The 16,373-nt window shown below is 41.5% G+C and overlaps 1 protein-coding gene and 1 non-coding gene across 4 annotated transcripts in view; both read right to left on the minus strand.

Moving 5' to 3' along the window:
- Window positions 1-270: 270 nt before the first annotated feature.
- The window catches only part of PMP22 (peripheral myelin protein 22), a 35,484-nt gene continuing 19,381 nt past the window's right edge, over window positions 271-16,373 (minus strand). For all 3 annotated transcript variants that reach the window (XM_005582942.4, XM_005582941.4, XM_045375320.2), the window contains exons 4-5: window positions 10,293-10,433; window positions 271-1,574 (exon numbers count right to left, since the gene is read on the minus strand). In XM_005582942.4, the coding sequence (XP_005582999.1) occupies window positions 1,411-1,574; window positions 10,293-10,433 (305 nt within the window). In that variant the 3' untranslated portion in view covers window positions 271-1,410. The remainder of the gene's footprint in view (window positions 1,575-10,292; window positions 10,434-16,373) is intronic.
- On the minus strand, window positions 8,634-8,732 carry LOC123569645 (small nucleolar RNA U13). The gene has a single exon (XR_010582359.1). It is a non-coding gene; the product is annotated as a small nucleolar RNA U13 (small nucleolar RNA).

Raw genomic sequence — 16,373 nt, forward strand, 5'->3', positions numbered from 1 at the left:
ATGAATACTCAAGTTCTTTCCAGTCCATTTACAGCTTCCATTTCAGCTACAATTCCCAACTGTCTCCAATGAGCAGACGTTTGCACAGACATCATGAAGGCACCATGTGCTCATAGTAGCTTGTAAAACAGCTATGATTTTGGTGCCTTAGCACCATCCTATAACCCAAATCTCCAGCTCAACTTTGCTTTCCACTGACGCTCTTCATCCTGCTCCAAAAGGCACCTTGTACCCACACCCAAGTCCCCACAAAAACTCAACAGAGACCAGTGAGTTACTCTGATGTTTATTTTAATGCATCTTAGTCCACACAGTTGGTATAAAATCAGAAAATGCAAAGCAAAATCAAAAGGTCTGGAGTCTTAGCATCAGAAGGGCACCGTATATACATCTACAGTTGGTGGCCAATACAAGTCATCGCCAGACAGTCCTTGGAGGCACAGAACAGCCTAGACCCAGCCAAGCTCTGGGAACTCACGGTCCCAAGGAGTCTAGACACTTGTTCTGATGCTCTGACCGTAAGAAAAATGTGGGAGTGATGAAGGCTTTATGATTTACTCATTATAGTAATAATAGCAGCCTAGCTAGGTACAAAAGCAGTTATAAACCATTTATATTACACATAATTATTCAGGTCTCCATTCTATCTTATGTTGTAAAATTGTTAATTGGATTTCCAGTGAGTCGTTTAGATGATTAGTGATAATAAGGAATGGTAAATCCATAGCACCATTTCAAAGATTTGTTGTCACTGATGTCTCATTTAGATGTGTGACCGAGATACTCCACCTGTAAGGGCAAGTATGCCAAAGCCACAAGCCGTGTTTTTGCGAGGGCTCCAGTTTGGGCATTTTGTCCGTGTGCGCGTAAAGCTTCACACAGAGGTTCAGGCAGCGGCTGTTTCTGTTGGATGCACTGGGTCACCCACCAGAAAAGGGCTTTTGGACATTTGGGGTTTCTACCCACACTTTGGTTTTCTAAATGAGGTGGACTGGGAGGGAGGTATCTTCTTTCAGATGAAAAGGAAGGGGCAAGATGGAGTTATTTTATTTCTGGGTAAAACAAAACAAACAAAAAACAAAACAAAAATACTGAGCTGGATTATACTGTTAGGATGTAAAGTTCCTTAGCTACTTCTTTAAGGTTCAACACGAGGCTGATGGTCAACATAAAAAGCAAACAATACTATGTACATATATGTAAAAAGTGTTATAAATAGGTTTTATAAACCGGAGATATTATATACATCTCAATCAACAGCAACCCCCACCTCCACTGCTTTCTGTTTGGTTTGGTTTGAGTTTGGGATTTTCCGCTAGCTCTTTTTTTTTTTTTTTTTTTCTGTTTTCTAGTTTCCCTTCCTCCCTTCCCTGTGTACGCTCAGAGCCTCAGACAGACTGTCTGGGCGCCTCATTCGCGTTTCCGCAAGATCACGTAGATGACACCGCTGAGAAGGGCCAGGGGGAAGGCCACCCAGGCCAGGATGTAGGCAAAGCCGTAGGAGTAATCCGAGTTGAGGTGCCATTCCGGGTGCCTCACCGTGTAGATGGCCGCAGCACTCATCACACACAGACCTGGGGGAGGAGAGGGACAAGCTGGGTGAGGGAGAGTCCATGGTAGAGTGGCCCCGTCTCCGCCACCCCAGATGCTGACAAACGCAGGATAGGAAGAACATTTCCACCTCTGGCAAGAAATCTACTTCCAGGTCCGGAATTGAAAGGAGGTAGCTCAAAAATATGGAAACAAGGAAAATGACTTGCTCTCTACTTCCAATCTCGGCCATCCAGGCCTTAATCTCTGAGGGTTTTATTTACCCTTTCTGCCCTATTTCTCTTTCTATAACTATCACCAATTCCCACGCCACACTACATGGCCAGCAGGCATTCAGGCTGCAGGAAAAATCTACCTGTCTCTTTGCAAGGGTGGTTGGGTATGGAAGCCCCTGGAAATCTATGCGCCACTCTACAAATGAGTAGTGGCATTATCTGAAGCCAATGGAAGTGAAGTGACATTTTACCACTATTGGAGTCAGGCCATGGTAAAAGGATTAAGCTCCATGCAGACCACAGGGGCCTATGGTCCCCCTAGCAGCGTTGCCACGTACCAGGTGAAGCAAGCAAAGACTATGGACACTGCCAAACAGACAAAGAAATGTGTGGAGGAGAAAAAAGAAAGTGAGGAAGAGATGAGGACACAGCAGACAGTACGAGCGAGAAGTCACGCTGTGGAGGGGGAAAATGATCAAAGGCAAGCTCTATTTCCCTGGGTGTCCCAAGGTTGCATCTGAAGCCCAAAGAAGGCTAAAGGGCATTGGATACGCAGGCGGGTCAAGCGACCCTCCCTGGCCCACCAGTGCAGCCCTTCGGTGTGGGAAAGAGAAGAAAGACCTCCACCTTGGGCCCTGTGGAGCAGCCATGCTCAAACTGATGGCCCCAGCCCACGTGACAGTCAGCGCTCCCCCACGAGGAGGGGTCCAGTGACGTCAGCACCCCAGCCTGGAGCTGCACAAAGCCTGGTCTGTTTCCTCCCTGAAAACAGGGTATTTGAGAAGCTCTGAGTGACTCTATTATAAATCCAGTATGCCGTGTGGGATTCATGCAGTTCCAGAGCTCCCAATGCACCCGCCCCCCGGCCACCTACATCTAACCTCACTGCTATTTGGGCTGCTGTTTTACTGGACACTGCAACTTTGTTTGAGGACAGTACAGAAGTGGGCATACGCCACAGGAACCACCCTGTTAAGCCTTCCTCCTGCAACTCAGAGGAGAAGACTCCTGCTCGATTGGCCCCCGTCAAGAGAGCCATACAATAGTCTTGGAACCAAGATGGGACAGCATCCAGGACCTGCCACCTACAGGAAGTTCAGAAAACGGCAAAGATGGCCATGTCAGGAGCAAAATCATCGCTGGTTAATTGTTGATTGAGGAAAACAGCAGTTTTGATCTGCTGGGGACACACTTTATTTGCCTTGAGGTCCAGGATCCTTAATTATCTTGTCCCACTGTTCCATGGCTTGTCTCTCCAAAGTGCTAACTCTTGTCTTTAAGAAATACTGAAGTTGGCCAGGCACGGTGGCTCACGCCTGTAATCCCAGCACTTTGGAAGGCTGAGGTGGGTGGATTACAAGGTCAGGAGATTGAGACCATCCTGGCCAACATGGTGAAACCTCGTCTCTACTAAAACTACAAAAATTAGCCGGGCGTGGTGGCGGGCACCTGTAATCCCAGCTACTCGAGAGGATGAGGCAGGAGAATGGCGTGAACCCGGGAGGTGGAGGTTGCAGTGAGCCGAGATCACACCACTGCACTCCAGCCTGGGCGACAGAGCGAGACTCCGTCTCAAAAAAAAAAAAAAGAAAGAAATACTGAAGTTGTCTCTTGGGCTCTGTCTGATTTATCTAATGAGGGCAGGGCTATAAAAAAGGAAGTATGATCTTGGCAGAGAGCAAGGTGTTAACAGAGTGCTAGCAGGGCAGGACAACACTTACTATCATGCAGGCGGGGCTCCCAAATGGGCTGTCTAACCAGATCTGGCATGAGAAATGCCTCGGGAGCTGAATGGACCAGCTACTCCCCGATTTCACTGGCTAAGAGGAAATATCAGATTCCATCCTTGAACAAGAGGGACAGAAAGAGGCAATATACAGAAGTGCAGTGACTACACAGTTTAATGTGTATGACTCTCATCTTAGTAGAATCTCAGCAGTGAATGACTCTAAGCTGAACTGTGATAAGCAGTAAACTCAGATACCTACAAAGCCAAAGAGAGGATACACACTTGATATGATTGTTGTCAGGAGACTGATGTTTTAGGGAATCTATTATTACGAGATTGTCTGCATGTAAAGCAATAGATGCACACTGAAAGAGAGAAGAATGATTCTTTGGCTGGGTTCCTGCTGTCTGCAACCCAATGCAGTTAATGTCATCCAGTGGTCATCTCCAAAAGCCAAATAGTCCTCCTAATAAGTGGATTGTCACTCACTTTCTCAGCAACCAGTAGGTGGAGATGCATCACCAGGTCCCCGTGGCAAGGGTAAGTGAGGCCCTGAGGCACAGGCAGATGTTCTGCTCTTTGGCAATGACCGGGACTCCCTGGGAGGGGCCTGAGTCTGGGAGCATAGGTCGGCTTTAAGCAGAAGGACACTGACCCTGTCCAGACAACACAAATGTGCGCTGGGCATTCAACTTACAAGAGTTTCTCCCTGTCTCAGGATGGCTAGGTCTGCAACAACTTCCTGCAAGTTCTCCCTAAAGCCCCTTTGAAGAGAAAGTCTTAAGCTCCTTTAACAGTGACTGCAACTCCACGTGAGTGATTAGAGCCCAGAGCTTTTGGAAGGGAGCACCCAAGGAGCCAAGGTCAAAGGAAGCAGCCGAGGGAATTCCCAGTACATCTTTATCATCTCCACTCCCTTTGGTTCAGTGAACATTTAATGAGTGCCTACTGCATGCAGGCACTCTTCTAGCTGCTGTTCTAGATGCACCAAGGTAAGTGAGACGTGGCTCCTACCTTAAGGACCGTGTGTCTAGAAGACAGACATTTGCATATAATTTCGAGATCATCCGATGGAATTTCAAGAGAGGGAAGGAAATGCAGCAGATGCCCCAAGAGCATAGACGGGCACTGAGTCCATACTGGGGAACTGGAGAAGCCACACGGACTCTCATATAATAGGCTGATAGCTCACTAAGGGTCAGGAAAGAGAGGACCTTACATGACATGTTAAGGAAGTTGTGATGAGAAGCCTCTGAGGAAGCTTCAGCAGAGGAGAAACATGATCAGATGCATGTTTCAGAATGATCACTCTGGCCACAGTGCAGAAAATGGATTCACGGGCAGGGACAAGGCAGGCAGCTGGAAGGCGCATGTGGAGGCCTTTGCATAGCTGCACTGGGGTTAGTGAGTCAAGACAAAAGAAATGAGTGTAATGCCTACGGAGGATGCTGACCAAACACAGGACTCAGTAGAAGGCTGACTGTGGGGCGAGGGATAGAAGAGAGGCCAGCACGACCGCCTGGTGTGTTCACTCAGGCAAGTGGGAACACGGCGATGTCTCAGAAGCCAGGGGAATAAAGCTTCAAAGAGTGAGTAGCTAACAGTATTGAAAGGAGCAGAGTGATCCAACAAATTAAAGACTTCAAAGTGTACTTTGGTAACCTCAGCAAAAGCACTTTCATTTGAGAGCCTGGGGCAGAAGCCAGAGAGAAGTTGGTTAGAAAGGGATGTCAGTGAGACCACCGGGGTGGTCACTGGAAGGTGCAGCTATGATGTTGGGTTGATGAGTGGGTGCCTCTGTCTCCCTCCCACTTCATCCTCAGGGCAATAAGCTAGGGCAGGAAGGGGCTGTGAGGCCTGTTCCTCTGAAAGCAAGAAGCTTCTCTGTGTTTCTGTGATTGAAGCCCACTCCTTTTTCATTTTCGGTATCGAGTGACCATTGCTGCCTACAAAGCCACCCATAGCATTGACTCTGATCTGGGCATGGCCAGTGAGACATCCATAATCATTTACCCCTAACAAAAATGTCTAAATGTGGTATTCTACATAAGCCATCTTTGAATCACTGTGAACAGGATGGCACAGAACTTTTATTAATTCCCCCCACCAAATTCTTTTTTTTTTTTAGAGAGGCAGGGTCTCACTCTGTCACCCAGGCTGGAGCAAGCACAGAGGCCTGATCACAGTTTACTGTAGTCTTGACCTCCCAGATTCAAGCAATCCTCCTCCCTCAGCCTCCTGAATAGCTGGGACCACAGGCGTGCTCCAAGGCACGCGGCTAATTTTTAAATCATTTTTTGTAGAGATGGCATCTCGCTTTGTTGCCCAGGCTGGTCTCGAACTCCTGGCTTCAAGCAATCCTCTCGCCTCAGTCTTCCACAGTGTTGGGATTACAGGCATTAGCCACCACATCTGTCCCAAATCCTTTTATTCTAAATGCTCTATAGCTATATTGATCTTTCTATTAACAAAACAAATGAACAACAATAACAAAAAGAGAAAGTGAAACTCACTCACGAGTGCCCTCTACTCTTTCTGTTCTTAATCCCACTAACTACACATTTGACTTGAGTTTGATTCTGCCAAGAAAACACAATTATCTAATCATCCAACCAATAGTTTTATTCAGGCTCCTCTATGTGCCCCACATGGAGCTTGATGCTGGGTATAAGCAGTGAAATAAATCAAAACGTGCAAATCTTCCTTTTAGGTCTGTGTCTAGGTTAATTTCTAGATGTTTTCCAGTCTAGTGTGACCCAACCCAACAGAGCTAAGGCACGGATAACTACTGTCTAGGAAAAGATGGCTATAGGTTCTGAAAATAAGAATGACTCCAAAGTCCAGACACAGGATCAGGATGTTCCTTCTCTAAGAAGTTGGTTTAGCTATTTCTGGGGAAATATCCTAGAAAACCTCACAGTGGGATTAGGGACAGTTTAATGGCTATGTCAGTGGTTCCCAACCCTAAATGCACGTCAGAGTCACCTAGGCAGTGTATCTATCCCAGAACTATTAAATGGGTCTCCAGGGATGAGGCCTGAATACTGTCTTTTTTTTTTTTTTTTTTTTTTTGGAGACAGTCTCACTCTGTCACCCAGGCTGGAGTGCAGTGGCACAATCTTGGCTCACTGCAACCTCCACCTCCTGGGTTCAAGTGATTCTCCTCTGCTTCAGTTTCCCAAGTAGCTGGGAATACAGGTGCGCACCACTACACCGGGTTTTTTTTTTATTTTTAGTAGAGACAGGGTTTCACCATGTTGGCCAGGCTGGTCTTGAATGCCTGACCTCAAGCGACCTGCCCACCTCAGCCTCCCAAAGTGCTGGGATTACAGGCGTGAGCCACTACGCCCAGCCCACTGTCACTTTTTTAATAAAAAAAAGGACCTCAGGTGATTCTGATGCACTGCTGAGGTTGAAAGCACTGAACTAAAGGAAGGAGGCTTTTGATATGCATTTAAGAAGCAGCCAACCTAATGCAATCAAGAAGAGATAGTTCCTAACTGTGAGCCTGGTGGCTAAGTAAGGAAGAGATGATTTGGCAAACCATGGAGACCCCACACGACACCCAGAGCTGTAATCTAGACCAAGGAGACAGAGACAACTCCCAAACCTACAGTCAGCTCCAAGACCCCTAACGTCTTTCATGTGCTTTCCTGAAAGCTCATGTGTGCCATCCATAAAGACCACAGCTGGGTCCACCAAGAGGAAGCTGTGCAGAGATAATGCAGCCCATAATAGCCACTTCCGGAGACTACACAGAGATTCTAGTGGTTTTCACTTAAAATGCTCCAGTGCATTGGACAGGCATTTGCCGGGCATGCACGCTCGTAGATTTTACATCCCATGAGTGTGGAGCTACTTTCTTCTTCCTTCTGTCCTCCCTCTCTTTCTTTCTTTCTTTCTTTCCCTTCTTTCTTTTCTTTCCTTCTGTTTGTCAGTTTTAGCTTTTCTAACTATTTCATTGACGTTAAGTTGTCCCTTCCCAGGTTTTCCCAAAACCTGAGTTTCTCATCTCCAACAACCCTACTCTAATTAGCTCTTTAATTACTAACTTCTTACTAGTCTGTGAGTCAGAAAACCACATGATAAAATTGACTTAGAACTGTCACACGATAAGAGAACCAGGAAATCTCCAAGTAGAGTTCCGAACTCTTTCAGTTCTCAGCATTAGTGGAAAGACCCTGCAACCATTTCCAGTGCAACATCCTAGAGATCTGAGGTTCCCTGGAGACCAACTCTCAGAGGACATTGACTGGGATTAACAACGGAGGACAGGACACTCTCCGGACTTACAAAATACAACTGCTATTACAGCTCAGCATTTCAAATTCAATATAACTTCCTATTCAAATGTGGACCAACAGATAACTGAAAATTCAGTCTCATGAGAGGTAAGCAGCTAAATGTAAAGGGGATAAAGAGGACAAAGTCATGTGCTTTTACATTCGGAATTCTGCACTTCCAGCACAGTTCTAAACATCTTGTATTGACTTGGGAGGAGAATGAAGATAGTAAAGCAAGAGTGGATTAGTAAACATACTTGAATTGCAATACCTAGAAGAGTGTTTGGCTGAACTGAAATACTTTTAACACACAGTGCAGTTACATGAGTGACCTAAGTGTTCTTATCTCTGGACTTTGAGTTTTGGCCTAAAATGATGTAATGATGTTGCTAGAAAAACATTGCTAAAGGACTTAAAGCCGAGACAGCTCAGCAGGATGAATGAAGATGAAGGTACTAGCTAACCCAAGGAGCCCGTTCAACAGCAGCTTGCTTCTTCTTGGCTCCATATTTTCAGTGTGACTGGGTCTTATGCTACAGGCTTGTATTCATCACAGATGTTTGGAACTTCAGAATAATACATGATGCAAATTTGCATTTACCTTGCACTGTAAATCAGTTCCAATAAAAGATAATATAAAAGCCAGAGCTTCTGCCTTGGATTTTGTGTTCTTTAAATTTTTTGGTGGATTCTGTCTTTAAAATATAAGGAGAAGTACCTCACTATATTCAGCGTAACACTCACTCATCCCTGTCATGAACTGGGTGACCTTGGGCATTCATTTACCCTCTGGTGGGCTCAAATTATTCATCAGTAGAATAATGAGCCTGTACAAATAAAATGTGATTTTTTTCACATCAGACGGGGTAATGTGCCAACATCATAACAAGGTTTGAGGGAGGCACATCTCACACATGAGCATGAAAACCCAGTCATCGCTTATGAAACTAACATTTCAATATAAATACATTATGAAACTTCTGGTTCTAAATCCATATTATCTTGAGGGCATATCCACTGATGCAATGGATATGATCATTATTTGATTTGATATCAAATTAAAACAAGTAAGCAAAAAAAAAAAAAAACCCAGAATATGTTACAGTTGTCTTTATTACAACTGAAAATTGAGTGAGTAAGGATAACTCTTCACTTTAACGTACCTAGAAATGATATCTCCTTGCATAATTAGTCATTTAACAGAGCCGGCAACCATCCAGGAGCTTGGCTTGGTGTCAGAAGACATGGGTAAGTAGCAAAGCACTGTCTGGTTTTGAAATCTCAAAACCGTGAGTATTGAAATGTTGTATTTAAGTATTTAATGAGAAGTGGTTAATCATTCACTTCCTTTTTTCAGGAAAGGGGAACTCTCTGGCTTCTAGACAAGGTCACCAACTCTAACCTCAGGCTGTGTCTTCCCATACAACCCTATTTAAGGCATTATATCCATCAAAAACACATGGGCTGCTTTCAACCTTCCAATGACTGCTCCTGAGCACAGGGTGGTAAAATGGTACCACAGGCATTCTGACAACCAGCTCAGAGAAGAGATGTTACATCCTTTGCCCTCTCAGAGGGTCAGAATTGAGAACATCTCACAGTACCTAGACATACTCTGGTACATATGAAGTTTGTGATCCATGAATTTGGACCACGGAATCCACCACTACATCTGGCTCTTACTTCTGTCCAATGCCCTGCTGGCTCCGTCAACAGTAAGTCAACAGACAGACATATAAGAGCTAATGGAGCAAGATGCTAGGCAGAATCCAGAAAAAAGTTGGAAGATGTCACCCTGTGTAATAGAAGTTTCTAGGTTCTGCACACCGTGCATATTTAAAACGTATTTAATGAGGGAAATTGAAGACAGTTTGGGGAGGAGATTAAGGAGACCTCTCATGTGTTTTCATGTGTTGTCATGGCCCCATGTTTGGAAATGACAATATGTAACACAAGAACACCAAAATGAAGATATCAGAGGATGACAACAGTCAATCAAAGCCCAGTGGAATCTAGGAACTGGAAGCAAGGAAGGTGAGAATGTCAGTGTGACTTCATCACTACCTACTGGTAGAAGACACATACCTGATAACAACTTTGCCAGTTCTTAGCCATTTTCCGGAGGCATAATGTAATCTACAGGAAACAGCTCTCGAGCCTGACCTTTGCACTATGGATAGCCTCAGTATTCACCTCTGATTATGTGTCCAGATTGCCGTTTCATTCTTGGTGATACGCCTGGCTTGGGTGGGGACCTTCCTTTCAGATCCTCTAAGTTCTCTTTCATATGCATCTCATTCCAGGGAAAAGAAGAGAGTTCTAAGTCCCAAGTTCTAAGACACATATACGTAAACACCCACACATACAAGCACCCACACTCGCTTTATGGAAAGCATCCAATGGGGAGACTCATGAACATCAGCCATTCTGAGGCCACATCCTTCTACTAAACTAATCATTCCACAGACTTGGATAGGCCCCGCTTCCACACGGACTTTACCATCCACAACTTACCAGCAAGGATTTGGAAGATTCCAGTGATGTAAAACCTGCCCCCCTTGGTGAGGGTGAAGAGTTGGCAGAAGAACAGGAACAGAGACAGAACGCTGAAGATGATCGACAGGATCATCGTGGCCTGGACAGACTGCAGCCATTCTGGGGAAAAGAGACACTTGGTTAGGAGAGCTGGCCACGGCTGGAGGAGGGCTCTGCCTCGAGGTGCAGGGCCTGAGGGGCGGTGACTGCTGACAGCACAGTCCTCACAGGCAGCAGAAGCAGAAGCCCTTTTTCCTTAGCAGAACTCAATTTACTTTCACAATCTAAAAAGTCTTTCTTTATTTCAGTTTCTATTGGAGGAAAAAATATATACATATATACATACATATATATGTACCAATATATACATATACACACACACATATGTACTGATATGTACACGTTACATATTTATATACCTATATGTACAAATATGCACATATATGTATGTGTTTCTATATATATGTGTGTACATACACGTATACAAATACATGACACACACATATATATAAAACACATATGAACATTTAGGGAAGGGCTGTAAAAAAATGTCTATAGTTCCACCACTAGGAGTTAAAGTCATTTTAAAATATATTGAATTTCCTTCCAGTGTTGGTGCAAATGTGTTATTTGTGTACATGTGTCTGTGTTAAAGAGGGCCTGAGCCCTGCCTACTGCCTTCCCTCTTCTTGCCCTCAGGGGTCTTTGAAGAGCTTATCGGAACTTCTGCATTCCAAGAAAAATAGTCTAAAACCACTGTTCAAATTATCTGCATTCCCCAAGGAGAGGTAAAGATCATGGGAATGGCTGTTAGAGCGCAAACTAATTTTTTAGAAGAATGGAAGAAAATACTGATAAAGAAAGGTATGCTCTCCATAGGTATGGAAATCCATTTGCCTGGGAAACCTGTATTTTTTTTTTTTTTTTTTTTGGAAACTCTGATCATGGCCATTAGCCTCAGCGCAGAGCGGTGTGTGATCACAAACCACCAGACGGGATGAAGGCTTACAATTCCTTATCTCTGTTGAACCCCAAATCTCCAAGCTTCCAACTGAAATTCAGGCAAGAAGACAGTGCCTCCTATGATTTCTTCAGTTCACCATCTGCTGCAAATTCATGTCATTTCAGGGAGGAAAGAAGCAGCAACCTGAGTTCCACACTGTAGAGGGAAGCCCAGGGTAAAAAGCTGCATTTGGCCTCTGTCTTGTCTTCCAAGTGCCACAGAATGCTGGGGGCAGGCACCGCTCTCATGGAGGAAGAGCAACTGGGGAAGCTGCAGCACTTAATCCTTTCAGCTCAGTAACTGCCATATGTAATGTCTTCAAAAGCATACCTCAATGCTTCAACCAGTACTCACGGTTCTGAAATCTGGATGGTTTATAATTAAAAACTGAGTAAGATAAACTTGTTTTGAGTTGTAAGCAGCTCAAGGCAGAATTTTAAGGGTGCCAATTAGGTTAACTGTTACTAGAGTTTGACATAAGATGTTTCCAAGGCACAGACTGGAAATATTTTAGAGTTGGAAGAAACCTGAGAGATCAACTAGTCCAGCTCCTTTGCATTGAAAGAGAATTCCAGAGGTCTTTTCATGAGCCCAAATGACACAGCCAAAAATCTGAGAGGCCTTTGATTCTAGTCTAGTACTCTTCACATTCAAGCACAACATATGCTTCTTTTATTTTTTCAATTTCTTTGTCAATTAAAGTAAGAAAATAATGGCTAATGGGGTTGTAAGCCATCGTGATGTCACTCTTACATAACCTTAATTAAATGTTGGTCTTTATCCAGCATAGCGGCTCTTCTGGAGGAGCACTTTGCAATAAAGATAATGTTCCCATAATATTATTTGCTTAAAATAAAAAAATTATCTAGCACTTTGGTAGATGCAGCTGGAATTACAAAGAAATCTGAGACTCAAATCTGAAACTAAAACAAATAAAGGGACTCACTTTGGCTGGGAAATGTCCTTCCATGCGCATGCTCATGAGGAGTATGGCTGATAGAGACAATATCTTAGCTTTCCTTCTCCAGTCCTGAGATACTGTCTTGACCCTTATCCCCGCACCCCTGTCACTTTCAGCAGGAATTACTATGAGACCTCACATATACAGAAAACTTAAAATCTTTCTATGTTAAATCTATATAAACAGAAGGTGTCTAATATTTAATAATATAACCTAAACACTTCTTGAAACATCTTTCAACAGTAACTTGAATTTTAGTCCCAACCCCATTACAACTGAGCTGTTTGTCATAAGTTGTTTCTCAAATCAAATCAGAGTTAGAGGATCAAGGACATTTTTATTCAATGAGCATTTGGCGAATACCTACTGTTAGGAGCCAAGCCCTCTGGTTGACTCTGATGATCCAGAGATGAAGAAGATGGTTTTCAACCATAAGCACAATAAATAAAACACATGCGTTAAGATAGTAAGTATATCATCAACCACATTACATGTGAATGGGTTCAAGGCACTCATAAGATATGAAATTTTATCTTTAAGACATTTTGGGAGGCTGAGGCGGGTGGAACACTTGAGGCTAGGAGTTCAAGACCAGCCTGGCCAACATGCCAAAACCCCATCTCTACAAAAAATACAAAAAAACTGGCCAGGTGTGGTGGTGGGCGCCTGTAGTCCCAGCTGCTCAGGAGGTTGAGACAGGGAATCGCCTGAACTCAGGAGGTGGAGGTTGTAGTTAGCCAAGATCACACCACTGCACTCCAGCCTGGGCACAGAGAGAGACTCTGTCTAAAAAAGAAAAAAAGGACCTTGTAGCTGTATTCTAATATAATAGAGACACCTAACACAAGCAACAGTCAAAAACAAAAAAGATTTTGAAAAGAAGCTTCAGGCAAATATTAACAAAAAAGAAAGAAGATAAATTAATAATAAAAAATAGAATTTATGTTGAAAGGATGAAAGTGACCAGAGAGTTGTTCGGTTGTTTCATAGAGGAAAGATTTGGTTTATTTGATATTTACTTCTGGTTTACATGATCTATGACTGAAGAAAATAAATGTTTATGCATATAATAACATGGCCTGGAAAAGTAAAAACCAAAAAATAATCCAAATATGAGAAGAAATTGTTAAAACCACAATGACAGTAGAAGACTTTAGCTTCCTTCCTCAAACTAGATGTCAAGTAGACCAAAAATAAGAAAGAATACAGATTATATAAGAGGGTTAACAAATTTGGTCTAATAAATGTATCGAAAACTTGTGTCTATATAGCAAAAGACACACATTTTCTATACAGCAAAACCATAAGTTATTTTCAAACACACATGGGACAGCTTTTCAAACTGATTTTAAGGCAACAAAGAATATTGCAATAAATACCAAAGCAGAAATGTTATAGGCTCAACACATAACTAAAGGCAAACCGAAATTAGACATTAAAAACAAACTAGCCAAAATAAATTTGGAAATTTAAAAACAGGGCTCCAGATAATTCCTCGGATTAAAAAAATCAAGATGAAAAGTAAAAATTTCTTCAGCAAGGAATTATATTGAGAGCCACATGGCACACCTGTGGGTTGTAGCCAAAGCAGTTCTCAGAGGACACTGTATACACTTCTAAGCATTTGCTAGAAAAATCCTTAAAAAGAGTGAACTAAACTTTCAACTCAAGAAGCTAGAAAATAAAACAACGAAATAAGTCCAAAATTAATTGACTTAATATGGATAAAAGCACAGACTAATGAGACAGAAAAAAATATTAAAATACTTTTAATAAAAATGTCTGGTTCAATGAACAATGACAGATAAGAAAAATTTTGAAGTAAACACAACAGCAACTAAAAACCAAAACGAACAAAAAGAAAGTCAGAAAAACAAATAAAACCAGTGAGTCAAGATATCACCTACCAGATTTAAAACATATATGTATATTTTGCTTATTATAGTATATGGTATAAATTAAATATACAGTTAATAATTATATACCTTATAATATATAATTATAGAACATATCATAGAACTATGATCTATAATTATATAATATATAATATATAATTATATAATAAATAAATATATAAAAATATATAATATATAATTATAGAGCATACCATAGAATTATGATCTATAATTATATAATATATAATTATAGAACATATCATAGAACTATGATCTATAATTATATAATATAGATCATATATGTTCAAGTGCTTACAATTATATAATACATAATTATAATTAATAAAATGTATTTTATTTATAGACACACATATGATGTTGTGTATTGTATACCAAATTTACATGTATGCTTCTAAAGTCTTAATTCTGTCCCATTCTTTTATTTTTCTTTCATGATTAATACCATATTTTTGAATTGCTAAAACTTTATAATACAAATAAAAGCTTCGTATGTCTAAAAATATATATAAATATATAAAATATATAGTTTATAAATAAAATATATAATTATCTATCATAATTCTATGATATGTTCTATAATTATATATTCTAAAGTATATAATTATCGTATATTTAATTAATTTATTTTTATTTTTATTTTTATTTTTTTTGAGACGTTGTCTCGCTCTGTCTCCTAGGCTGGGGTGCAGTGGCGCGTTCTCGGCTCACTGCAGCCTCCACCCGCTGGATTCAAGCAATTCTCCTACCTCAGCCTCCAGAGTAGCGGGGACTACAGGCACCCGCCACCACTGTCTGGCTAATTTTTTTTTTAATGGAATCTCGATTTTGTCACCCAGGCTGGAGTGCAATGGCGCTATCTCAGCTCACTGCAACCTCCGCCTCCTGGGTTCAAGCGATTCTCCTACCTCAGCCTCCTGAGTAGCTGGGAGCACAGGTGCGCACCACCATGCCCGGCTAATTTTTGTATTTTTAGTAGAGATGGGGTTTCACCATGTTGGCCACGCTGGTCTCGAACTCCTGACCTCAGGTGATCCACCCGCCTTGGCCTCCCAAAGTGCTGGGATTACAGGTGTGAGCCACCGCGCCCAGCTTGTATATTTAATTTATACCATATACTATAATAAGCAAAATACAACAGACAATACATAATGTTGGCTATTCATTTGGTAAAACATAAAATTAAATCTCTAGTTCACATAATTAAAAAAATTAAACTACAGAGAGAACAAAGAGAAAACAGCTAAGTATAAAATTTAAGAGCCATATGATTAGCAAAGGAGAAATATGAACAGCCAATAAACATTGTAAAAGGTACTCAACCTCACTAGCAATCAGGGAAATGCAAGTGAAACCTATGAGGAAGGTGATACCAATTTTCATCCAGCAAATAGGCAAAATTCAAAATAAATGGATAATATCAGCAGAACAAATAAGTGACAGCTACCTGCATACACCATTCATAGGAATAATAATATTATTATTATTCTTGTAATCCTTTTGTGATCAGCCGTTTTGTGGCAGAATATATTAGGTTGATAAAAAAGTAATTGTAGTTTTTGCCATTAAAAGTAATTTAAAAATTGTAACACCTCCAGCATAATGACACAACAATATATATATTCAAGTGCTTATCTACTATATCCTGGAAAAACATTGAACATATACTCAGAGAAAAATAAATAAGGACATTCATTGTAGCATTTCTATGAGGGAAAATAAATTATGGTATATCCTTACAATGAAATATTTTGCAGTAGTTAAAAAAATCATGAGTTAGAAAATGAAGAGTCTTTGAAAGATCTTCAAGACAATGAAAAGAGTAAGGTGCATACACAACATGTCATCGTTATGAAAACAAACACCAAAAAACTATATAATTGCATGTAGACATCCACAGGCATGCAAATATTCGTAGAGAAAGAGCCAAAGTTGTGTCATATTGATGTCAGTGGGTTCCCCCAGGAACTACTGTTGCAATGAATAAGAGTTTGGTCAAGAAGGCCTTTCAGTAGAGAATATTTTCATGTATTATAATACTTGTACTACTTAAATAATGAAAACCAATTTAAAAGATTACATAGGTAAAAAAGATGCAGCAGTCTATTGACTTATTAAGAGTTAGGATTCCAAAACTCAAAGGGCTACTGGAATTCTGGGCAAGACTGGGCTTCCACACGCCC

This window comes from Macaca fascicularis, chromosome 16 (genome assembly GCF_037993035.2).
Source record: "Macaca fascicularis isolate 582-1 chromosome 16, T2T-MFA8v1.1".
NCBI classification, from domain to species: Eukaryota; Metazoa; Chordata; class Mammalia; order Primates; family Cercopithecidae; genus Macaca; species Macaca fascicularis.